Here is a 26,874-nt window from a genome sequence, read left to right on the forward strand (position 1 = left end):
TCTTTCTCAAATCCTAGCAGGTACAAAAATCAACCAATTTACCTGACTTCCTGGTCAGTACACAAACAGTGATATATATGTATATATATTTTTTGCATACCTATTTGTGATATATCCTTTCTTGCATATTTATTCATGATATACCTTTTTTGCATATTTATTTGTTACATTTATTTTTTTGAATATTTTATTATTTATTTAAATCAACAAATGCTGCTGATGTACTACAATCTGTGTACATAACAAAGTAGTTAGGGTAAAAAAAAAAAAACAATAAAGAGTTACAAACATTGTTTAACATTTGAAATTACAACCACAGGCCATGTTACTTTTCTAGCAATTTGTGCCCATTAAATCACATGGGAGAGCTATAGTTCTGACAAACTTTTAACAAACAAGGGCTAAAGCTTACAACATCCAGCTGCAACAGAAACTACTGTTGTTAGTGCAAAATATCTGATATAACTACAACATAAAAAGTTATGTTCACAGCTCTACTACATTGTTGGTAATGGTATTGTAAATACCATACACTGTTTTAGAACACACCGTTCTCAATAAACTAATGCATTTTACATTTTTCAAATAACTCCAGAGCTCAGATCTATTATTAAAGTGACACAAACTGCTGAAAAGTAACACTGGAATTTCTTTTTTGCAATTCTTGTAGACCAACACAAACTTTCTCACAACTTCGGCAACAATGAGTGCAAAAATGTCTACACATGGGATGTTATAGTAGTAAATTTTTCTCACAATTTTGTCATCAGTATCTTGTACTGAAACAAAATTCACAGCCACTAAACAAACAACTAGTTTTCTTGACAAAATGTAGCTACCATCTTGAAAATATATGAATCTCCATGTAGCCACCACTGGCAATACCAAAAAACTCACAAAAAACTGCAGTAAAATAAACACAATTAAATTTATCCAATTGGATCCATAGAAGAAGAAAATCAATAACCAAAAATTGATGATTTTACTTTGATATCTAACGAACTCAAATTGTTGAAAACATTTTCCGCACACCATCCACTTTTTAGTCTAAAAGGGATCTGCTTGGCTACCACTTCAGTACGACTTTCTTCATTCCGTTTTTCTGCTGCTTCTTCATATGAATGGAAACATTGATCGGTGGATATTTACCAATCTGCAATCTGTTCAGGAGCAAAAGATGAGGTAAGTTATTAGAATTAACACAAAATCATTTAGGAACAGTTAAATGTAACCTAGCCATCCATGAAATTTGTGCTGGAAAAACAACTTATTACTAGGGCTGATACCACTTTGAACCAATACCTACATTGATACCGATACTCTAAGGGAGGTTTCAGACCGAAGCGACTGGAACGAGTCAATCAGCATCAAAGTTTCACACCACAGCAACCAGACAGGCTGCACAAGCCTACGTTCACTTCAGTGGGAATTTTTCCTTACTGATTTCCACCAATATCAATACAGATGCTTGAAAACTGGACCAATTAATATAAAAATAAATATCTGTTATGTAATCATAAAATACATTTTTTTCACACAATATTTTGCATAATTTCCAGGACAATTAAACTCCGTGAAAGAGTCATGTGGCATTTTTGCAGGCCCTGCAAACAATCAAAATGTCGGAAAAGTATCGGCTGGTATTGGCAAAAAAAATCCAGCTGAAAGTTTCCAATACCATCTGTTGTTACTAATACATCGGCATATATAAAGATTTATCCTTACTTATTACTGTTATTAGGACACAAATAGCACACGTAATTTTTTGTTATTTTCCAATAACATCTTTCAGGGTGTCTACAGTTTCTTGAAAGATGAACCAAAATTTTCCAGACCATGCCATTAAGGCAAATCGTGTATTTAAACATGTGTAAGAAAGTCACTATCACTATATTTCCCCAATAATTATCTAATTATTTTCAATGTAACTTAGCATAGTTGTAGAAATTGACAGAATCCCACTAAACCAAGAATATATAACAAGAAACTGAACAGAAGTTGACTGTTGGGGTGAGCTGCCACGTACTGACTAATGGTTAAGAAAGAATTATTTTTTATGTAAAAAAACTGACAATTATAGCATAAATAATACATTATCTCATAAAATTTAGTACTATGTGTATTAATTTTAATATCTACCAAACACAAGCCAAATCTTGCACCAAGAAAGTGATAAATTCCAAGAACCATTTGCCGTAGTATATTTCTACATGAAAATAGTTCAAAACATGACCCCTTTTCTTAGAGTATTAAATATACAATTTCTACTGTAACTACCAGTAATATCCAGCACATGAAACTAAAGCATAGTTTGTCCACAACAAATTTAAAATTTCTTGCTTGTCCTATTTTTCCTTGTTCAAAAACCTACATTTTAGTATGCTACTACAAAAATGTTGATTTTTCCAGAAAAAAACCCAGTAAATTTCCCTGACATTTCCAGCTTTTCCAGACTGGTTGACTACATTATTCTTTACTTGTCTAACTGATCTTTGAATATTCAGGGTTGAAGTCCCAGGACAGGGTGTTGCATTGTGTTTGCTATTTCACCTATTCATCACTAATCATTAAAATTAATGTCGTGGTTGAAGAGCGACATTAAGCAACCAAATGCAACAACAAGGATATTTCCTACATATAATGTTTCCTAATGTAGTACGAATAAGTTTTTTGTGTGTAATTTCTGCTTTAGTTTCTAGAGATATAATAATGGTGAACAAAGTTGTTCAGAAATCATCAATCTGAATGACTAAGTTTTTCTCAACAACCAAAGTTAACCTTTTTAGGACGAAACCAGCAATTAACATGTTATTTCTCGAAAACTACAGATGACATGTCGTTTCTGTCTCTTAATATGAAATAACACTTATGCAATGTTATTTAAAATGTAACATAAGAGAGAGGTAATACCTTTCAACCACCATTTCTTGCATCTCTGTTTTACTTTTACATGCATTATGACAAAATGACAACAACGAAAAATGTTCACAATGTGCGATAATTTAAGTTCCAGCAGGAGACAAATTTTCAAAATTACCCAAAAATTATGACTTTTGGGGGACAGGGCTTACATGGCCACAAAGAGTTGTCTTTTATGAAGCTTTCCTGCAAATTTTGTACATACAGCATCCTTAGGGCCAACGCTTGAATCAATTTTCCAGAAATCTACTTTATAATATGGCTACACTGCTTTCGTACATATTTATTTATTTCCCCAACAATTATCAAATTATTTTCAATGTAACTTAGCATGGTTGTAGGAAGAACATTTTTTCATTTACTTTGGTTTATCCTGGTGGCCATAGGTGGGTAAAGATAAACGTGGAAGAAAAACATCAAATGCACTATGCCATGAAGGAACATGTGGGGGGAGGGTGGAAGTATGGCTCCATACATTCTCTATCTCTGCCATTCTTGGAGGTGATGTGATCAGCACCACACCTGGTCACATTTAACCCCAGGGCAGATCCAGGCACTCATTTATTTGAGGCTGAGTAAACTCCAGAACTGCTTCATGCAGGGACAAGGACAGAAAATTTCTGACCTAAGATCATTTACCTGAGGAACCGAACCTGGGGCAGTCAAACACCATACTGACTAAACCACTTTGGCTCCGGCCATAGACAAGTATCAAATGTGAATATTTGTGTAAAATTTCATATTCTTGTTTTTTTAAACTTTCATTGTTCGTGAAATGTATAAAATTTCACCTGTGGTAGAGGTGCAAAACTTTAAAAATAAACTATTTCATCTCTCTGTGAAAATTATTTATCTAGCAACGATTCTTTGTACATCATGGCAAGTTTGAAAAACAAATCCCATTCCAAGGAGATAACAGCTAACAGTTAACGATCTTAAAAGAGAAATGAGACCAAATTAATCTGTACTCTATTGGTACTGGTTGATAAAAGCATATCAGAGTTAAAACTTATTGGTGTAGCCAATTTATGGTGAATAAAACATCAATATTTCGGTGGAAAAAAACAGTACATTTCAGTATCAAAAGTGATATAAAAGTAGGATATCGGTGTTAAAATGGTAAATGAAACCCTAACTTTGATTTAATAACTACACTTATTGCACAAAAGATACATTTCCCTTCTAATAGAACATTTATGTGGCTATCAGAGTAATAAGTTTTTTCTGTGTAAAGGAATCCATTTTCACTTCTCAAATATTTACAGCAGAGTTAATCAATTTTCCGTGATTTTCACAACTCAGAATAATTCCGACTTCAGAAAGTGTCGCGTCAGTAAATAAATGCTAAATTTCATTTTTGAGTTTATTTTGCATTTTGCAGTTCATTTCGTGACAAAACATGGTAGGAAAATGCACCTCACACCTTTCAAAAACATCCAAAATGAACATTACAGTGTGTTATTTCACATTTCGTGTTTACGTCAAAAATAAAATATGCATTACTTATGTGAAATTTAGATATTTCGTATTTCCGCATTGCACAATTTAATAGTTAAATCCTATTAATTTCGAATGCCTCTACTTATTAGTAAAATTTCCAATAACTTTACTGATCCAAGTTTTCTCCAAATAGCTTGTGAATAAAGGCAAATTTCTGCACAGCCTACACCTTGTGCAAACATGTCTATGAATAAGTAACACAATTCGTAACTGATGGTTGTGCGAATTACTCACTTTTTCAGATTAATACAAATTCTCAAAAATACAAAACTTCTTGTACTTACGTTTAGGTGAGTACGTTTCGGGAAACTATTGTTCCCTTTCTGGGTTAGAGACAATAATGTATTTTTAATTCGTTCAGATAAAGAGAATAAAATGGTCATTATGGATAAAGAAGAGTACAATAGTAAAATGGAGGAGTGTTTTTGCAGTGATGATTTTAAGAAGGTAGGGCAGAATCCAATTAATAAAAGAAGGGAAATAAGGAAGGGGATAGAAACAAGCATTACGTTGGCAAGGGTAGAGAAAAAGGGGTTAATTGAAAAATGTAAGAAAGGGGATATCCCAATAGCATTCGGGATACCAAAAGGCCACAAAGAGGGAACCCCGTTAAGACCAATCATTCCTATGTACATACACCTGGGATAGAAATTAGCTAAGACTCTCGTTTAAAAAATCAAGGGGGTTGGGGAAAACACCGAGTTCAGTGTCAAGAACTCCTGGGATGTAAAGAATGAAACAGAAAACTCGAGATTACAAGCACAGATAAGATCATGAGCTTTGATGTCGTCAACCTATATCCAAGTGTTCCCAGAGACAAAGCTGCAGACTGCCTGCAAAGGTAGTGTTGTTGTAGCATGGGAATACGTAAGGTGGTTCCACCCATGCACTAGGTATAATTATTTTAGTTGTAATGGAAAGATTTACATTCAAAAAGAGGGATTAGCAATGGGGAATCCAGTTTCCGGAATAATATCTAGTATTTTTCTACATTATATAGAGAGTGCAGCAATGAACCAAATTAAGAGTGAGGTAAAATTTTATGGAAGGTATGTTGATGACATTTTGATCATTGGGGAGGAGAAAGGCTTAGAGAGAATGTTTAGTATAATGGGAGAGCAGGAAGAGCGGATTAAATTCACTAGGGAGGAAATGAAGGAAGACAAGATAAGCTTTTCGGATGTCTTGATTCATAGAGAAGGCAAGAGTATAAAGACTGGTAAAAAGGTAAAGGTAAAGTGTTCCCCTGTGCTTAGCACCACGCCATGAAGGCGTATAGGGGGTGCGGGGGTAATGCCCCACACTTTCTTGATCCGGTCGTGAGTGGGGGGTGATGTGATCAGCATCACGCCCGTGACCGCCTTTACCCCTCAGGGTTTCCCCCAGGTACCCATGTCATTCGACGCTGGGTGGACGCCCGGGGCCACTTCCAATGTTAGAAAAGTTCCCGGATTTGAACCGGCCAGGGATCAAACCCGGGACCTTCAGAATGATAGTCAGACACGTTACCGACTGAGCCACCGTGGCCACTGTATGGACTGGGGTTTTTCATAAAGCCTTATCCGGGGAATTGTACATTAACAGTGAATCCGCCCATGCAAAAAGAACTAAAAGTAAGGTTTTTCTAAATTTCTTTATTTGAGCAGTAAGGTTGTGTAACCATAGGGAAGATTTGGAAAAAGAGGTAGATTGGATAACAAGGGTGGGGAAAAGGAACGGATACAAAGAAGCTGATTTGAGGGTGAACTTAAATAGAGCACGGAAAATTTGCGAAAAGGAGTTTGAATACATGGGGAAGGATAAAGACCTGAAAAGGGGGGGGAGAGAAAGAGAAGGAAGAAGAGGGGAAGTTCAGATATATAGGAATCCCATATTTCAAAGGGGGTATCGGAGAGGGTGATAAGGGGATATGGAATTAAGTGTGGAATGAAAGCTCCGAGAACCTTGGAAAAACACTTCACTGACTACAAGAAAGATGGAAAAGGTAAAGAAAAAGAGGGGGAAGAAAGGGATTTACAGTATTAAATGTGAGTGTAACAAGGAATATATTGGTCAAACGGGTAGGAGTATGGATACAAGTTGGAAGGAGCACGACAAGGATACAAGGGAGGAAGTCCGCATACAATTGAGGAGGGTCATGAAATCAAAAAACGAGAGGTGGTTCGGGAGGAAAATAAACCAATTAGGAGGAACGTGTATGAGGCTTTCTACATTTGCAAGGGTAGCGATAATAAATTGAACAGAGATTTATTTATTTATTTATTATTGAACTCAACAGGTTTACACCAATTTACAGAGTCCATATTATAATAGTACAATTGCTTATACAATACACAGAATAATAATACTGTAGAGTTTCATAGCATATTTCCATTCATCATAAGAATAGGCGATAGTAAAGTTGAGGTTAAAAGTGAGAAAAGTGCTACATAATTTTAATAGTGCTCTTACCCCTTTAGAATCACGAAACAGTATGTTCTGTTTTTCTAGCTAAAGTATTCGTAACTTTTTCTTGAATTGGGAATATGACATTGTGAAAAAATCCATGCTTTTATTTTCTTTCTCTATAGCATTGTAGACCGTACTCATTCTCCAAATAGGTGACCTTTTCATTATATTTGTACGCGCTTTGCTCACATAGAAGGTTTCATGCTTGAGTTGTGTTTTAATGTTCGGAATACGTATTTTGAATTGTGAAAGCCACAGAGGAGGAGATCGAAGTTTGGCGTTAAAGATTTTCCAAAGTAGCATAAGGTCTCGGGCCGTCCTTCTGTGGTCAAGTCTGTCCATATGGAATTGTTATTCTTTTATAGAACTTTAAATCGTCTGCAAACAAGAGTTTGCGAGAATCAATGAGATGTTCGGGTAAATCATTAATTAATAACAAAAATAGAAGAGGCCCTATATTGGATCCCTGAGGGATACCCGAGCTCACCAAAAATTTATCGGTTGAGGAACCTTTGTAGGTGACATATGGTCGCCTGTTCATTAGGTACGATGCCATGAGTTTTCTTAGGGAGTGTGACAAATTAAAAGTACCTAGTTTACTCAGTAGTGCGTCATGGTCTACTGTGTCCAAAGCTTTTGAGAAATCAGTATATATCACATCTACTTGCCCCCCTTCGTCTAATACTGTACTTGTATAATGCAATTTTTCTCCAAGATTCGTTTCAATCGAGCTGTTAGGTAGGAATGCATGTTGAAATCTGGATATGGCATTTTTCACATGGTTAAAAATATGCATGTATAGTATTTGTTCTAGTATTTTCGAAGGAGTGGATAAAATAAAAATAGGACGGTAGTTTTGTATCGTATTGTTATCACCCGACTTTTGAATTGGACATATAGCAGTGATTTTCCATCTATCAGGAAACTGCATAGAGGATAGGACAGAGTTGAAGATAATAGACAGAAGAACCTTTAAAACATCAGCGCAACCTTTGAAAATGTATGGTGGGATTTTATCAGGTCCAGCGGACTTCTTTCGATTTCATTTATATTGATTTCTTGAATATTCAGTATATCTAGCACTCTGCTTTGTGAATGCTCTGTCATAATTTCGAGATTATATGTGGACCCTTTGCCTGTGTACACAGACTGAAAGTGTTTCGCAAATTCTTCTGCAACCGCGTTTACGTTTGTAGGGCCTCACCATCCTCAGAAACAGGGGTTTTGGTTTGTCGCGATTTTTACTATTTATATACGTCCAAAGGAGAGAAGGGTCATCCTGCATATTATTTTCATCATTTAATACATAGTTATCATACGCTGCTGATGTTTTTTTTTTACTAGTGATCTGATTTCTCTAAATTTATTAGCATGATAAGTTGGGTCGCCTACACTTTGTTTCCAATTTTTGTGGTGGTACGCCTTTGATTTAATTTTCTTAATTATACTAGTTGTAAACCTACTAGGATATTTTGGCACCTTAATGTGTCTTAAAGGGACACATTCATCAAGACATTTGTATATTAAATCATAAAACATGTCAAGAATTCTATTTACATCATTGGAAAGCTTTAAGATCTCCCAGTTAACAGCAGATAATTTATGATACAGTTTGTGAAAATCAGCCTTTTTAAAGTTATAAGAAAAATTGCCCTGTGAGTGTTTACAACGTGTTTGCTTTACATGTTTAGCTTCTAAAATGAGACACGGTTCGTGTTTGTCCTCGGGTACCAGGGGGTCCATCTCTCATGTTAGTAGTAGGTTGGGAACGTTTGTAAGTACGAGATCCAGGGTTCTGTTGTTGCTATTTTGTATATTGTTTATACTACATAATTGATGGAAACATAAAATTATACAGGTCGTGACAAACGGGAATTGACTCAATAAGATTGTAATTATTGTTTGTTATGCATGGAATGTTAAAATTACCTATAAGAAGAATGTTATGCGCGTTTCCACAATGTCTTTAAATAAAAGCATAGAATAAATCGTACGAATTACTATTGCAGCATGGAGTGATATAAACTACACAGACGTATAGCGATGGCAGTCCCTGAATTTTAATTTTCACGATCACAGAATCAATATTAGAATTTTCAATGTACTTGCATATAAGTGTTGCCATGTATTGCTTGTGAACAGCCAAGAGCATGCCCCCACCCAAATTTTTCCCAGAGTTACAAGCACTTCTATCGCTTCTAAACACATTGTAACGATCATCAAATATTTCAGCATTGGCGTGTTTGTCGCTGAGCCATGTTTCAGTAATAGCCACGACATTATATTCGTTATACAATATATTATTAAGAAATAACTGCATTTTCGTGTGCAGCCCCCTAACATATTGATACACTACGTCAAAACATCCTATCTGATCCAAACTGACACGTGCACTTGCTTGTTTACATTTCTCGAGTCCACGTTCCTCGCTTCAAATTCTCTACAGTTGTTGCCTTGGGGTACCATTGAGCTAGAGTAGGGGTGTGAATCTTGACTTATTAGTGGAAAATTACTATTGTCTTCTTCCTTTCTTGTCACACGTGGGTGATTAGTGGAGTGGGGAGCCTGGGCTTGGGCTGGTTTGCAGATGAAAATGTGGAAGCTGTTACTCTTGCTTCCTTCGATGTTGCCAGATTTCCAATGTTGAGGGGGGGGGGGAGCCTTGATCTTGGTATACAAAGTGGCTGAAGAATCTTGTGTCTCATGAACTCCTACATAGTTGCTCTGGCTGTCTTCCAGGTCCCATATGGTATACTTTTTACCGTTCACATTGAGGTACTTGTACGTGAGATGGGCTTTGCATCCTTGTTGCCTGGCTTCGAAGAGATGCTACTTCAGTCGCTGCTTCTGTTGACGAACAGCAAAGGAATAGTACTGTTCGACATAAATGTTGGTGCCTTTGAGTCTGTTGCTATGTTTTAGAACTTCCTCCTTTGTTGTATCCCGAAGAAACTTACACACGATGGGCCTGGATTTTTATGAGTGCATGCTCCCTGTACGATGGGCCCTTTGGATGGACTCCGACGGTAAGGAGAGATGGAGTCTGTTTGTTATTAAATCTCGCACTGCGTTTGCTGATTCGTCCCACGTTTCGCGTACTATTTCCTGAACCCCATGGAAAACAAGGTTCTGCCACCGTGACCTGTTCTCAATGTCGTCTATGTGATCCTCGAGAGATCGAACATAGGACTGCACTTCACTTACATCTAACTTGAGTTGGTCTGTTTCAGCCTCGATTTTTTCCATTCTTCCTACCAGTCTGCTCACAGTGACTGATAGTTGCTTCACTTCGCACATAACCCATACAGCACACGAAGTCAGAATCATGTTTCTGAAAGGTTACGAAGTCTCATTTACATAACATACTTCAAAGTTTCCCTGTCGTGGTTGCTTTAACGTTGCGTGGTGCTTTCATTTCTGCCGCTGCTTACTTCTTGCTCAGGGATGTTTCAGCCTAGTTACGTGCGATATCTGCCTCGTTGGTTGGTTCGCATTTCCCATCATCCACCGCGCTAAAGAAGTTGAACGACACTGCACACCGACGAAGCCAATGTGTAGCGTGGTTTGAGCTTCGTTTCAAATGGAAAGACCATCGTCATCGTGTTTGTAAAGGCAGAGGTAAGTGTATTAATATTTACTTTTTTAACAGTAGTCTTTTTGACGACGAAAATACAGAATTCCGAACATTAAATATACTATAATGAATTCTGTTTCCTCCACGATTGGAAACAGTCAGTTTCAGATTAGTGCGAAAAGTATGTTACTTTTTTTGTGAAATGAAAGTGGTGTGTGTGCACATACATATATTAAAAATATATATATATATATATATATATATATATATATATATATATATATATATATATATATATATATATATATACAGGGTGATTCTAAAGGTATAGTACAAACGAAAACCACAGATACCTCCCATGAAATAGAGACGAAAGTTCCCCTTCCACTTTGCCGAGAGATGCCTCCGTGAGGAGCTAGAGAAAACGTGTGAAAATGAACTTCACACCTCTGTACAGCCAGTACCACTGAAGATAGAAAGGCGGAACAAACAAAGTCAAAAGGAACACCAAAGTCGCCCATCCGAAAAACACTAGGCGGCAGCTGCGCAACGCATGCGCATGGGGTTCCACAAAGGAAATAGGAGTGTCCCACAAGACAAGTGAAGGGAAAGGGTAGCGATCGACAACGGTAGGGACAAAAGAAGCTATGAAGCATGAAGTAACAATTGCACAGCGGGAAACAAACACCATGACTGAAGCAGTGCAGTCGAGAAAAGTAGTGCGGGGTTGCAGAACCATGGGAGGATGACGTAGGATGTAAAAACACACCGAGAATGCAAGCAAAGTGGTCCGTGACACTCGACAGGCAACAGACGCGTACATGGTTCGGGGCAGAAATGGCGGCACTGGCGGTGCAGCGCAAGGGGAGTCCCCAAAACACAGTGGGGAGACACAGCAGGAAGAACAAAGTACGGTGCAACAAAAGAGAAAGAGGACTGGACGGGGAATGGTACCTGCCAAGGAGACAACAAATGCGGGACGAGGGATTCCCCGTAGCAGCACCGAGGGGATGTCACACAGGGGTCGTGCGCCAGCAGGACAAACACTGCAACTACGGGCACAGGAGGTTATTGCTAATGAAAGGTGCACGTACAGATAGGACCACGTACCCCGTACTGACGTTGTAACAAACGTCGTGATGGGGCCCAATCAGCCTCTTAGAAATGAAGCCGGAGGCACATCGCTGGGTGGGGGCGGGCTAAAGGCTGCTGGAGTGTCGTACGGGCCCCACCACTCCGTACGGTGGACGACACTAATCGACGAGGTCGGAATGTTTCCATCCCGATCACCAGGTCCACCGTTCCCAGACCTGACGCGGCTGCTTGCTTCCGAGCGCAACCCCAGCCGAACAACTCGAGTCCCTCCTCGGCCGCAGCCTTCCGCTCCGAAACCAAGCGTGGCCTCACACCACCGCAGCTGCACACTGCCGCGTGGGTGTGAGACCGGGCCGAGCAAGGCTGGACACATAAACTGCGTGGGACAATCGTGTAATGAAGCTACGTGGGGGTATGCACGTCTGTTCAACTGCTGGGTTACCCCACATTGGTGTACACAAACACCACACGATCGTACGTAGTGCTCCCCGTCGGCTCGAGCAAGACGGACGAAGTACGTGTTGTGGGTGAATGGGGCAAGAATGAAGGATGCTACATGTGTTCCACGATGACAAGGCCCCAGAGTACATGGCCCCACCTGACGGCAGTGGTCAGGTAGTGAAGAGCACAGGCACGGGTGGCTCAGGTACGTCAGCTGATTGTACCACAGCGCCGTGCGGACGTGTGGGCTGATTGGAAGTGCAGCGTCAGGGAGCGTGTCAGTGAAAGAGCCGGTGCGGTGGTGGTGTGCTTGACGTACGACAATTGAGTACGTTGTTTCGAAGCCGTTGTGACCAGTGTGTGTGTGTGTGCCACCTGTGCACTGCAGTACAGTATTCCATAATTGGCACTATCCTCACCGTACCATGGAACGCTACACATTTGTAGAACTGAGGGACATGCATTTTGTCTACGGCCTTGCAGATGGCAATGGCCGAGCAGCTGCACGCCTTTATCGCGGATGGTATCCGGAGAGGCGACAACCCGACAGCAGGTTGTTTTCAAACGTGCACCGTACCCTTGGTGAATCGGGTATGTTACGTGCAGGCCATCATGTCGGTCACCCAAGACATGTGCGCACCGCGGCTGTCGAGGAGGACGTACTTGCTCGCGTGGACGACACACCGTCCACTAGCACCCGTAGCATTGCACGTGCAGTGGGAGTATCACAGTCGACAGTGTGGCGTGTCCTTCATGATGATCTGCTGTATCCCTATCATCCACAGCGAGTCCACGCATTGCAGGCTGGGGATTTCCCACGACGTGTGGAATTCTGTCAACGACTGTTGCAGTTTTGTACCGACGATCCCCGTTTTTTGCGCCATGTGCTTTTCACGGACGAAGCAACATTCACCCGTGAGGGCATCTTCAATTGCCGAAACAGCCATGTGTGGGATTATGAAAATCCACATACAGCAGTCGAGGTGCACCATCAGACCCAGTTTGCAGTGAATATCTGGGCAGGTATCATCGATGAACAGATTATCGGTCCATACCTGCTGCCACCATGTTTAAATGGCCGCCTCAATCACACCTTTCTTGCATCAGTCCTTCCAGAGCTGCTAGAAGATGTACCCCTCAATGTGCGACATCGTATGTGGTTTCAATTGGATGGAGCGCCTGCACATTTTGATGGCACAGTGCGAACCCTTTTGCACCGTACCTACCCACAGCGCTGGATCGGCAGAGAGGGTCCCGTCCCCTGGCCCGCCCGTTCGCCTGACCTCACACCAATGGATTTCTTCTTGTGGGGCCATGTGAAAACACTCGTCTACGAGACCCCGGTGCCTGACAAGGAAACATTGGTAGCGCGGATACTTGCAGCATCGGCCGAGGTGTGTACCATGCCAGGGATTTTTGATAAGGTTCGCCAGAATTTCCTGCGACGCTGCAATGCCTGCATCGAATGTGGTGGTCGTCAATTTGAGCAACTTTTGTAACAACGTCAGTCCGGGGTACGACTACGTACTACGTACTATTCCTATCTGTAAGTGCACCTTTGCGTGGCAATAAACCTCCTGTGCCCGTAGTTGCTGTGTTTGTCCTGCTGGCGCATGACCTCTGTGTGACATCCCCTCGGTGCTGCTACGGGGAATCCCTCGTCCCGCATTTGTTGTCTCCTTGACAGGTACCATTCCCCGTCCGGTCCTCTTTCTCTTTTGTTGAACCGTGCTTTGTTCTTGCTGCGGTGTCTCCCCACTGTGTTTGGGGACTCCCCATGTGCTGCATGTGTTTGTTTCCCGCTGTGCAATTGTTACTTCATGCTTCATTGCTTCTTTTGTCCCTACCTTTCCCTTCACTTGTCTTGCGGGACACTCCTATTTCCTTTGTGGAACCCCATGCGCATGCGTTGCGCAGGTGCCGCCTAGTGTTTTTCGGATGGGCGACTTTGGTGTTCCTTTTGACTTCGTTTGTTCTGCCTTTCTATCTTCACTGGTACTGGCTGTACAGAGGTGTGAAGTTCATTTTCACACGTTTTCGGCGTTGTCTAGCTCCTCACGGAGGCATCTCTCGACAAAGTGGAAGGGGAACTTTCGTCTCTATTTCATGGGAGGTATCTGTGGTTTTCGTTTGTACTATACCTTTAGAATCACTCTGTATATATATATACACACACACACACATACACACACAACAGAACTACTCACTTACCGTGTAATTTATTTCCTATTTCTACGTGCAACGTAATCAAGCATGTAGCGTTCTGCCGAACGTGGCTGACTATTGCGAGACCGTTTACCGACTGTACCCCTCGAGAATTACGTCGACATTTTTTTAATCGACAGATTTCAATGTTTTATGTAATGTAAAAGTGGTTCCAGCGTTAGGAAAGCACAAATAACGGATATATTTGATAGCAAAAAATGGCACAGGTAAGTTAAAACCTTCAATTTCTAAGTATTTTCGCCGCCTTTTGTTGGTAAAAATTGATTGTATGTACAGTAAAATAGCGAAAGAACATGCCGAAAATGACTATCAGTACCAAACCTAACAATCCTAACCTAACTACGTAAAATTATAGCTGCTTTTGTGGAAAGTCGTTTTGGGTGCTATATTCACTTGCGTGAAGCCTTCGGGCTGTTCTGCTTCACAGTAAAGTAACATGCTAAGGTAACAAACGTACTTTACTTCACAATAACACATTTCCGAGAGCTAAAATCAACTGAAAACGTTCATAAACAATGCAAGATATTTCACTTTCTTTTGGGTGTACAGAGGGCCAAGGGTACCACTATTGCAGTGAACATTTCCAGCGCACACACATAAAATAACGTGGAAGAATACTGCAAAATGTTGTGGACTGCTGCTAATGTCACTTGACGTTGGTATGAATAATTATTAGAGACTTAAATGCTTTCATTGTTAGGTTAGGCAGCTCAAATTTAGGGCTGTTACCATTAAAATTCCTTCTGTATATACTTTTCAATGCCCGTGATGTTGATATGAAGGGGTATTACATTAGGGCTGTTGTGATAGTAATTCCATATGCTACTCACCACCTGGTGAAGTAGCTGTGGCCTAAATATACACCTTTTGCATTTACAGTATAACCACCCACCCCCCCCTAAATTTTGCACAAAACTTACCCTCTTCTTTGAAAAAGAAAATATTCTCTCTCTCCTGTGTATAGTGAAGAGGTGTAGAATACCTTGTACGTGGTTACGTTTCCAGCCTCTATCTAAAAATATTCACGTTTCAACTAATTCATTCTGCGATATTGTTACAATGTGTAAATTGAGGGCAGCACCATTGTCATGCAGTTTTTAGCAACAGCTATGCCAGCTTCGAGATATGTGCTGACATGTAACAAAAAACCTTTTTTGCCCTTTTGTATGCATAAACCTGAGCTGCCTAACCTACTCTAGTGTGCATCCTATCTATAGCAGAAATAGATATGTGAATATTATAGGTAAGTCAAGTTTAGGTTATTTCTGCTATTAGATGCATACGTCAGTAGGTTAGGCAGGTCAGGTTTATACAAAAATATTTTTTTGTTACATGTTCACACATGTCTCCAAGCTGTTTTCCCCAACTCTATTTTTGATTACATTGCTTGCAAAAAAATAATTCACATTCTTGCAAACTTATGCAATCAGACTTTGTTTTAAATATGGATGGGATCTACAACATGAACGAAGTAAAATTGTAAATTATTTTTGAATCTCGATTCTTGTTACTTCAGCTATCCTTTGGTGACAATAATAAAATTGGCCGTTGATAACACAAAATGTACATGACACTCTTAATCAAAATTCTGTTTACATTTAAGTATACAATTATAGACAAAACAGACATGGTACTGGCTACCATAGCCCTCTGAAAGATACAGCATGCCATGACTTGCAGTACTGTCACGGTGCTGTGACTGGTTACATGTATATTATTACAGGGTATGCCTGAAGATGACCGGACCCCTCTCCGATTTTCTTCATATTTGGCATACTTACTAATTGAGGCCTGCTAATGATGAATCTGAAGTTAAAATTTGTCGGAAACATCTAGAAATTGCACAATAATTGCAAAACATTGACACTAGCCCCACAAACCATTGACGTGTGGTTAGGTTAGGCAAACATAGTTAAAATTTTGTGTCGTGGTAGTATCAGGATCTAGAAATTGCAAAATAATTGCAAACCATTGACGCTAGCCCCACGATTAGGCAAAAATAGTTAATATTTCGTGTCGTGGTAGTATCAGGAATATATATATTTGCTTGTGAAACAAAATTTTTTAAATCGACGGTTTCCATTCCGAAAACTAACGCCTTATCTTAGCTTATTTTGCAATTTCTAGACATTTCCGACAACTTTTAACTTCAGATTCGTGATTAGGAGGCCTCAATTAGTGAGTATGCCAAATATGAAGAAAATCTGAGAGGGGTCCGGTCATCTTCAGTTGTTCCCTTGCACCAGTCGTTAAATTACTTAGTTAGGCTTATCACTTGTAAGCAGAGAATGCATGTTTTCCTTTCATTGTATCTGGCAGTACCCGTTTTTAAATGTTGTGATATACATTTTGAGAGCCAAACAACAACTGTTTAAAAAAAAGTATGTTCTTGACTAATTTTTTGTCTTAATCTCCAGTCTATTGAGGCTGGAGGTCCGACTTATTTTCTGGTGAGGCTTGAGATGCCCTGCATACATAGGCATGTGGTTAAAATGAAACCAAATTGTTCCAAGGAAGGTCAGCAATCGAGGAGAGGAAAATATGAAAAAATTCAATCAAGTTTTATTTGTTTTAAACGTACGTGCAAGCATAGGTGCACCCAGGAATTTTTCTATGCGAGGGGTTGGAGGTTGTCAACCAAATGAAAATGTGAGTCTGCTAGTTAGGTGGACCTTCGTGGTACTGAATGGTTAATATGTAGTTATATAAACATCATAGTCAGGAACATGCCTCTTATAAAAAAATAATTTAAAAAACACCTAATATAGTTCTCATTCTCAAGCAACAATTTTAGTGCTGGATGAATTGAAAGTCCATCAAAAGGGTGCTACGATTGATAAATGCTGCTGTGCCATTTAAGACAATTGAATCCTATTATTTTAAAATGCTACAAGGATGAATAATTTTGCATTATAAAATTGTGGGGGGAAAGTAATTTGATGTAATGGTAATAATGGTCCCAGGGTTGGCAGGGGGGGGGGGGAATGAATGTTCAATTGCAATGTTATGGGGGAAATGAAACATTAACTCCAACCTTGGATGTGGGGTAGGTTCCACTACTACCCTTTTTATACTCTACATTAATTCCACTATCAGTCACCCATCAAAATAATCCTGTCAGTTCATTATTGACTGTTGACTGTTACATGTAATGGTTGTGTTCGGGCTGAGGTAGAATATACCCAATGTCCAAGGTTGCATTATTGTTTCTGCAATTTGTCTTCGATGCACTACCGAGCATTTCACTTGTTAATTCATAAGTAATTTATTTGACTACTCATCCACATCAGGAATCCAATTTAAATAGAAATTAATTACTACTGATTTAATTCATAAAATTTCTTCTTTTAGGAACTGTTCACCAACACTGGCCAAATGCTAGAGCAAGAGGTGTCTAATATGGCAGAAGTGGCGTGTGCGGGTCAAACTCAGAAACAACAAACAAAACAAGTAAGTTATAATGATGTAATGGAAACTGGGATAATTTGCATTTTTTTAGTCAGAAAAGTTATGAAAAGCAATACACTGATTCAGATTAACATATTTACACTGCAATTACAGAAACCTAACCACGAATTAGATATTTGCCGGGCTTGTGGTTGTGCTAGTTTTAAAGTGTAATCTACCATCACATTCTCCTTGATTTACAGTGAGAACATTGGCATCAGCAAGATATAGATATCTGCCATTGCTCCCATCAGCCATTGTCCCTCTCACCAGACAGCTTGCTAAAGGCATATATAGCAAGAAAACTTGGTGAAACTTTTTCCCTCAATATGGCAAGCATAGAAATCCAGTAGTTTAGTTTTTCTTTTGGCTATCTGCGGGTGGTCAAAGGAAGGGGGTGGGGTAGCAACATTTTCGCAAGCACCCCTCTGCCCTAGTTGTCTCATTGTCACCATGTTAAACTACATGAGCATCCTCCCAACTAACCCCAAGGCTCTATCAAACATCCCCCAGCTAACATTTTATACTTCAAACTCAGAATCCAGAGACAATGAAATGCAAATTTCTTTTCCAAAGCAGCCTTGAAAATGTTGGTTAAATTACATAGCAGACATACAGTATATTCACCTGTGATTATTCCTGTTTGTGCTTTTGTGCGCCTTTTGCACAGCATAAGAAAGTGTTCGTTGCAGTTTGAAGTGTTTTTTGTTTAAGTTCACTTTATGCACAGATAAGCTAATTGGGTCTAGACCTACAGTTTGAAGTGGGAACCGAACTGTTAGAAGCCTCCACCGGAAATTGAACCTGGGACCTCTTAATTACAAAGCAACGATGTTACCACTATGCCATCAGGGAGGCAATAAAGTAGTTTGTGTTATCATTTTTTATGTGAGATGCAGAATTTTTTCAAACAATGGTTTTGGTTCTTTGAGAAATTGTACAAACATACAGAGCTCATAATTAATTTCTTTTCTCCCTTTCCAAAATTCTGCCTATTGTATTCTTAAAGCACAGACATTAGAAAAATAAGTCTCATTTTGGTACATCTATCCCCCCTTAGATGTGGCAGATTGAGTTCGAGATGTTTGATTGAAGGAATTGCTGTAAAAGTTTTGATATAAATGTATAGAATAACTGTCATTCCATGTTTGCTTTATAATCTCATAGAGTTGGAAGTGGTCGGAAAAAATGGGTTTCTGGGGAAAAAAGGAGTTTTTCTTTCCTCCGTGGCTTTTTTGGTTGAGCTTTTTCAGAAACGTGTCTCAAATCAATGAAAATATAGTAGTTGGCAGTAGTTTTCCTGTTCTATGGTTTTCGTATATCTCCCTACTGTAAAATAGGCACTCATTTCTAAGTATAAAATACAATTTATAGTATATAATGTATAATTTGGTTAAATGGCGGCTAAACCTGGACACGGAGCAACTAGTGATGTAATTTTGCTACTTGTTGCAGTGGTTCTCACCTTTGAGATCACAGCCCACTAAATGTATTTATTATAAGTCGATGCCCTGATCCCAAGAATTTCATTCATAAATACATTTCTGATCTTTAAAGTTTGTGTAAATTAACATGCACCCTCAATGAATATTCAATATTAATATATCAACTATGGCATAATCATAAAGAGTAATAAATAGTTCAATTATGTATAGGCTTGCTGTCAAATATGAAATTAGATTTAAATTAGTTGTCAACCCCTGGGTGCAACGGACCTTTTGTTGAAATGCACTGGTATTAAACCTGAAGCAGAAGCAAATAAGACTGACCGCAAATGGCAAAAAAATATTTAAGAGATCGGGACTGGACCTACAGTTTGAAATTAGATCTGAAGCACTCTGCCACCATTGAGGATTGAACCTCAGACCCCTTCCTATTACAAGGCAAGAGCATGTACTTTATTCCACTGCAGAGGTACATTTATGATTATGAAAGGTACCTTATATAAAAAGCCGGCCTTTTTCCAACCACAGTACTTGCAATTTGTTCTCTCTGATTTGCAGGCTAAACTAAATCTTAATCTCGGATGAAGTAGCTAATAATCTTGTTAAGTATAGAGAAAGAACATTCAGACTGAAGCAACGCATAGCAGTGGAGGTGTCACATTGAAGTTACAAGTGCCCCTTCAGTGCCAGCATCCACCACGCATGCACAAACAAGACAGAGGCGACATCATGCATGCTATTCAAGGAGCTTTCAGACTGAAGTCGCAGATGACAAGCAACATAGTCTCCCTCTATAAAGCAAAACATTTATCGTGAATGCAAGAACAACAGATCGAAGCGGCACGATGCATGCCATTGAGAAAACAGTATAGTCTGAGCAACATGCAATTGACATGTTTAGCTCGTTGGTCAGATGTGCTCATCAGCACTACATGTTTAGTTTTAACCCTAGATTACTCGTGCCGTACAACAAACATACATACCAGGAGAAGGCTCTCAGGCCCACACTTTTTACATCACTAAAATTCAAGAAACTATTTTATTATTGAATCACTGCTTCCTTGGCTGATTATATATCCTATGGATAGTTATTTATTAATTATAATAATTACAGAAATTATTATCATTAATAAAAAAATAATAACCAATTATTGCATGAGTGTGTCACATATATTTTATCATTCACTAAAACTTACAAACTCCATGACATTTTTATTAATGATTTTTTGTTTGTAGAAGTGCAGTTGTTTATTAAATATAATTATTACAATAATTACCATCATTACCAACTAATTGTACACTGTCACTGGCATGAGTATCTCGAATGAGACGCATTCAAAGATGGCGCAAGATATGTCCAGCAAGTGCATTTTGTCTCCTAATTACATTACATTTATGGTTTTATGAGCAGAAGTAATACAGAAATATTGGGAACATTCCAGGGAACCATGTAATTTATTGAAAAATCTAAAAAATGAGGTGGTTGGACTGCATGCTCCCCCCCCCCCTCCTCTTCCTCGGTAAGCATTAAAATTGTAGCTGAACCACTATGCAATATGTGCCCACTGAGATTGGCCAATATATGTCTCTTGGCTGCTGCATCATGTAAATTTTTGTAGCTAGTTGTAAAATATGTGACTACAAACCTGTAAACTCATAACAATAACTTCAAGTGAAATAGGTTAGCTGCAATTGGTAAAAAGCCCAAATTTCTGTTGTTTTTTTTAAAAGCCTGCTTTTTATCGAAAAAAAAAAAAGACCAAAATAAACCTATAATCTCGCAAAAAAGCTTGGCATGTTATGCAGTAGGTTGTTGCATAGCCCAGAAAGCCAATATTTCATCTTCAAACATTGGTCAAATCACAATTTTTCCGATAACTTATTGATCATTTTTCACATTGTTGAAACGTTTTTATTTTCAAATTAAATGTCTTGCAAATTTGTGCAATATTCCTGATTGTTGATTGATTGAATTGGCTTATTTTACTTTGTATTTCTGCCACTTTTGACTAATCGCAAAGATGGGGATGCTGAAATTGATGAATGGACACTCACAAATACCTATGCCAGGCTTCGGTCTGGGAACCTTGGCATCATAGCATGTTGTGATAACTACTCACTCCATCATGGAGGCAGCTGGAGTATTATTTCTGTGATGAAAGTTGGTCTTTTTTGTTTATGAAAGTCATCTTTGTTTAGAAGCCTTAGTGTGGCATAGGTATTATTTTGCAGATATTATCTTATCATACACAATATATTTTAGAAATAAAATTGAAGTTAAGAATATTTGGTATATGGGAACCAGAAGTTAAAAAATCTGGGTTGTTGTTATTTTACTGATTCAAAATATTTTTCTTTAAATGAAAGTTCTGAGTAGAATGTTAATTCTGAATTGATGTTACACATGACCGTATTTCCTTTACAGGAAGGAACTGAATGTTATTCCACTCCAACATGAGGGTATATTGCAGAACCTGCAATGGAATTCTTCTGAACTACAGAAAAAAGTGTATTTAAACAACAAAAAAATAAATAAAGGATATATTTTATGAAAAAGTGTTCTTTTCATAATAACCATAACCATGAAAAGTATGTGTAATTTTTGAACTTCAATGCTGACATGAATTGCTTGGTAGGTTGCTTGATTTGGTGTTTTAAGTTCACTTTATGCACAGTAAGTCTAATCGGGACTTGACCTACAGTTTAAAGTGGAATCTGAACCATTATGTGCCTCCACCAGGTATCGAACTTGGGATCCTGGATTACAAGGCAATGACGCTACCACTGTGCCATCGGGGAGGCCCTTGGACATGAATTGTGCCTGAGCACTCACTGGCATCATAACTGTGTCAAAGTATGTTTATTTATATTCGTTTGGTTGTTGCTTCAAACACATTTTATACACAGATATGTACCTCCACTGTGTATCGAACTAGACACCCCTTGATTGCAAGGCTCTCATTTATATTTCTTACAGTGTAGGCTCAAACCGGCCAAACCATCATAACAATTGTCTGGCGTGTTCTCATGTTTGTAATGTTACTGCATAAAAATTCCTGAAGTTTAGCTTGTATCCATTTTGCATTTGTCTCTTGTGAACTGGTAGTTTTTCCCAGTTTTTTAAATTTTTTTACTGGTTCATTAACTGAAACTCTTTCATGGTCAATGTGTGTCTACATTCTCCAGTTATGTAAGTATATGAGACATTGTCTACCAATTCAGGTTACTTTAGGACTCTTTGCATGATCTCCAGAGGTATTTCAAGTTTACAGAAAAATTCATAATATTATTAGAATGCAGACTTGTCAAGAATTTCAAGTAGGTATGTACAAGATTTTGATAAACATGCAAGTGTGCTATTTAATTATTTTATTTGAGATGAAAGGCTGAAGTCACCTCTTGATTCTTTTGTAATGAACAGGAATATTACAAAACAGAACAATATGTTACACCAGATTATACCAGAATTTACACATGGTAAATTTTAGTATATGGAAGTTATATACTTTAAAACCACATGCTCAATTTGTAACATTTGAAATCTAATTTGGAATATTCCTGTGTAATACTGATAGTTTGACCACTGTGTAGGTTGAAAAACCATGTAAAATGAACATATATGTTATCCCTGAGAAATGCAGACAGAATCGAATTTTCAGATGACCATGATTGTGCAAAATGTTTTACATCCTGCCAGCCTCTCATCAATTGGTAAAGGGGATGGATAGCGACTGGAGCATGATGCTGATAACATCACTCAAATCCCATCTTCTTCATGACATGGTGTTACAAACCAGGGAGAGCTTTATTATAGCATGTAAAACACCTCTTTTATACAAATTTGATGTTATTTTAGAATTTAGTGATTTAGTTGTCAATATTTCATTTTCACTTGAGTTTCTTTTTTTTTTTTTAGCTCTACCTGTTATCTGATATTAATGAATTAATATCCAGTACTTTTATGCAGTTTTTCTCCCCTTATATTAATTAAGATATGTGGTCAATTCATGAGAGGTAAAATAAATACATTTAAATATCTTGCCTAAACCTAGTTTTCTAAGTAGAATCCTGTGAATTCTATTTTCAGGAAATGAATTACAAGCGAATATTGTAATGATTTTTGAAGGGGCTTAACCCCAATAACCCCCCCCCCCTCAAATATGCCATCCATGAATATATGCAATATAACCACAATGTAAAATACCATTGCAGTAATGTAACTGAAATCTTATGCAACCTTATGGAAATGTGTCTGTAATGTCGGTAATGTTACATTTACATGTTTCTGTAACATTATCAATGTTGTGTTATGTTCGCGGACATTTCCACATTACTGAAACTTACCCGAAACATTTCTGTAATGTTCTGCAACATTGCCGCAATGTTACAATGTTTCACGACTTATGTGTTGCTAACGTATCTGAAACCATGTTGTGCTGTATGGGAATAGCTTCATTCAAGCTTTTTTCCTGGAGCATAACCTGCTTCAGTTCGGAAAGTTCGCTCTGAACATCAACATTATTACGTGGGCCTGGGTTCTGCTCAATTCAGCCTATAAGCAATAACGTAAACACCACCAATCCATATGAGACGTAGCACGCATTTCTTCCAAAATCACATCCTACCTTGCCTTGGGAGCCTGAATGCCAAGCAGCTCAGAAGAGGCCGATCGCTTACCGCTACTGAGATCCCCATCTCGTTCCACTTGACTTGCCGCTGGAGACAAACAAAAACACGTCCACTCGCTTTCACCAGCTGATGTGGATGAGATTTGGATAGGGATGTTTAAAAAATGGGAAAAGCACAAATACAAGAAAATAGGTTTCCATGTTACCCCAGACATAATTCGCGAGGCTCAAGAAATACACGACATTAAATTCAATGTGACGTAATTGGGAAGGGGAAATGTAGGGGAAGTGTGTGAGGGGGAAACGGCACGAGGACAACTTCCTGCTTTCAGCGAGGAGTCATCCTGAAGTCAATACGGGTAAGTGAAATGGCGTGCGGATTTTTATCTTTTTAATTTGAAATGGTTCTTTTAGACTGAGAAAGGTTTTTATCGTTGTGGTTTTAAACAGTCATGCGAGATGGGAGTTTTAATAGTTTTCCAAATTCATCCTTCACCAAAGTCACACCGTATCCTTTTTCCTGGCTTTTGAAGAGATTTGACGTGGCTATGGAGTATTTCAGATAGCCTAAAAAAGAACCTGAGGAAGGGAACAGTAGTTTCCCGAAACGTCGTTCGGAAAAAATGGATACTCACCTAAACGTAAGTACAAGAAGTCTTGTATTTTTAAATATTTTTGAGAATACGTATTAATAAGTAACACAAGTGATTTTTCCAATTACTGTACTGGTCAAGGTGTCCCAGGTTCGATCCCTGGAGGCACATAGTGGTTCGGATCCCACTTAAACTGTAGGTCATCCCAATTAGCCTTCTGTGCACAAAGTGAACTTAAACAAAAACTCAGGAAAAAAAAAGTTTTAAAAAGTGCAGTGATGAAAAAAAAATGTTAGCCAAGAGGAACTGAAGTCTGTCTTTTGGGTAAAGACGAGGCAGGCTATTGTGGGAAATGAAATATTTACATGCATTTCAATAAACCATTGATGAGTAAACAATAAAATGAAAATCTAGTACTGGTGAGTACTTCCAAAGAAGTGAAGATGGTCACCGGATGTCCGTTGAACTGTGGAAACTACAGGCTCTCACTGCTTGTGGTGTTGCCACGTTGCATGCACATCTTTACTCCGTTGAATAAAAATCCATATAAAATGGGTTTCGCAATGTGAATTGACAATGATAATGGATTTTAAAAACAGATGCAAGACTTTCAAAAGAAGACCAATATTGCATTTATAGGACTACCCAATACCAAGAAAAAGTTGTTTCGCAAAATTAATAAGAATGTTTTTTGACAAATTTTAAAAGTCTGAAAATTAAGAATTGTGTTTAAAGCCTTTCTGCCTGCACCTTATTAAAATTTCATGATCGGACACCCATTTTGTATTTATAGAATTTCAAAGAGAGCAATCATTTGGAAAAAAAAGTACTTTTTTTGTTCTCATGATGATAAAAAATCGAAGGCATACTTGAAAAAAAAATGTTACCATAGCTTAATGCAGAATTGAATAAGTTAAATTTTGATCTAACTCATATTTATATAGGTCCACTGGTTAATTTTCAATTGGAGTATATACTCGAGTCTCCATAATTTTTAGTTCAATAGTACATCACATTCCATTCTGTAAACATCAAATTATAGTTTTTCTTGTATGCACACATTGCTTGCATTGTAGAATTATTTTCCTGTAGTTTACGGTTATTACAAGCATAAGAAAACAGTTTTTCGCTGTGATGAAGGGAGCGTGTGTTCTCCTGAAACGTCACAACGAAAAACTGTTTTCTTATGCTTGTAATAACCGTAAACTACAGGAAAATAACATCAAATTATGCAACAATTTTTGTTAGCACTGCACATGGAAGGTATTTATTGTAACTTTTGCCACATTTGAGTTAATATTGCCCTGCTTAATATTTGCCAAAACAATACTTCCTCACATCAGGTTGCTAATATACTTATGAAAACAGATCATTATGTGCACTAAACATCCTGAAAATAAGCAAACATCACCCTGTATCTTGTGGGAAAGAATTATGAAGCATACCTGGTTAACATCACTGATTGGCAGGAAGTTCTTTCATTTCTCTCATCTTGATCTCTGCATCCTTCGTGATGTTGAAATCCCAACCATTCATCAACTTCCTCAAATTCCACAAAGGAACAATCCTGAAAATACATGAAATAGTATTAGTATTAGAAGCTCACGTATGTTTTTCTCAATACATGTTAAAAAATTTAACATGACATACATAAACATCATGTTCTCAACTGAAAACTGGAAATCACAGTTTTGTGGTACAGGAATGATTCGTACATGTCGTCAACTTACTTCCAAAACCCGATAAGTCACAAAATGTAAGTTCTAAGAAAACAGATTTTTAAAGTTTGAAACTTAGCATAAAATCAGTAACTATTATTTATAAAAATCTGTTTGTTAATATCAAACCTTACTGTTTTTTAAAATTGAAATGATGTAACAAATACCCAAAATGATGTTCATTGTGTGAGTAATAAAATATTTATGAAGTTTCTGCAGTAAAAATGGAGTTGGCTGTAATCATTATGAAATTCAAGCATGGTAAAAGGGCCATATCGACAGACAATGATGTATGTATTACTTTTATTAGGGGCCTCCCCTATGGTGCAGTGGTAGCGTCACCACCTTGTAATGAAGGGGTTCCAGGTTCGATACCTGGTGGAGGCACATAGTGGTTCGGATCCCACTTTAAACTGTAGGTCCGGTCCCAATTAGCCTTACTGTGCATAAAGTGGACTTAAAACACCAACTCAATCAATAAATCAATCAATTTACTTTTATTGTTAAGATCTATCAACTTAAGCATTGTACAATGGTGGTCTAGTCGGCGGTAGGACATCTGACTGCCACATGGGGGATTCGGGTTTGATTCCCAGTGTGTGGGATCTAAGGTTGGAATTTTTACGGCCTTGTCTCCACATAAAGCAGCTCTGCCGCTCACCCAGCCTCAAATCAATTGGTATCGGGGGGAGGCAGGTAAAGGTGGTCGGAATGTGGTGCTGATCACATCACCTCCAAAATGGCCAAGATTGAGAATGTGTAGTGCCCTATCCCCATATCCCCTAAATGTGCCTTCATGGCACTGTACTATATGCACAGGAACCTTTACCTTTTACAATT

General features: G+C 38.4%; 1 protein-coding gene across 5 annotated transcripts in view; it reads right to left on the bottom strand.

Annotated features, from left to right (window-relative positions):
• Positions 1–784: 784 nt before the first annotated feature.
• The window catches only part of LOC145996577 (uncharacterized), a 106,528-nt gene continuing 80,438 nt past the window's right edge, over positions 785–26,874 (bottom strand). For all 5 annotated transcript variants that reach the window (XM_083133086.1, XM_083133087.1, XM_083133084.1 and 2 more), the window contains 2 exons: positions 25,762–25,883; positions 785–1,160 (listed from right to left, as the gene is read on the bottom strand). In XM_083133086.1, coding sequence (XP_082989212.1) covers positions 1,067–1,160; positions 25,762–25,883 — 216 coding nt within the window. In that variant the 3' untranslated portion in view covers positions 785–1,066. The remainder of the gene's footprint in view (positions 1,161–25,761; positions 25,884–26,874) is intronic.

Source organism: Lepisma saccharinum, chromosome 12 (assembly GCF_977018435.1).
Source record: "Lepisma saccharinum chromosome 12, izLepSacc3.1, whole genome shotgun sequence".
NCBI lineage: Eukaryota > Metazoa > Arthropoda > Insecta > Zygentoma > Lepismatidae > Lepisma > Lepisma saccharinum.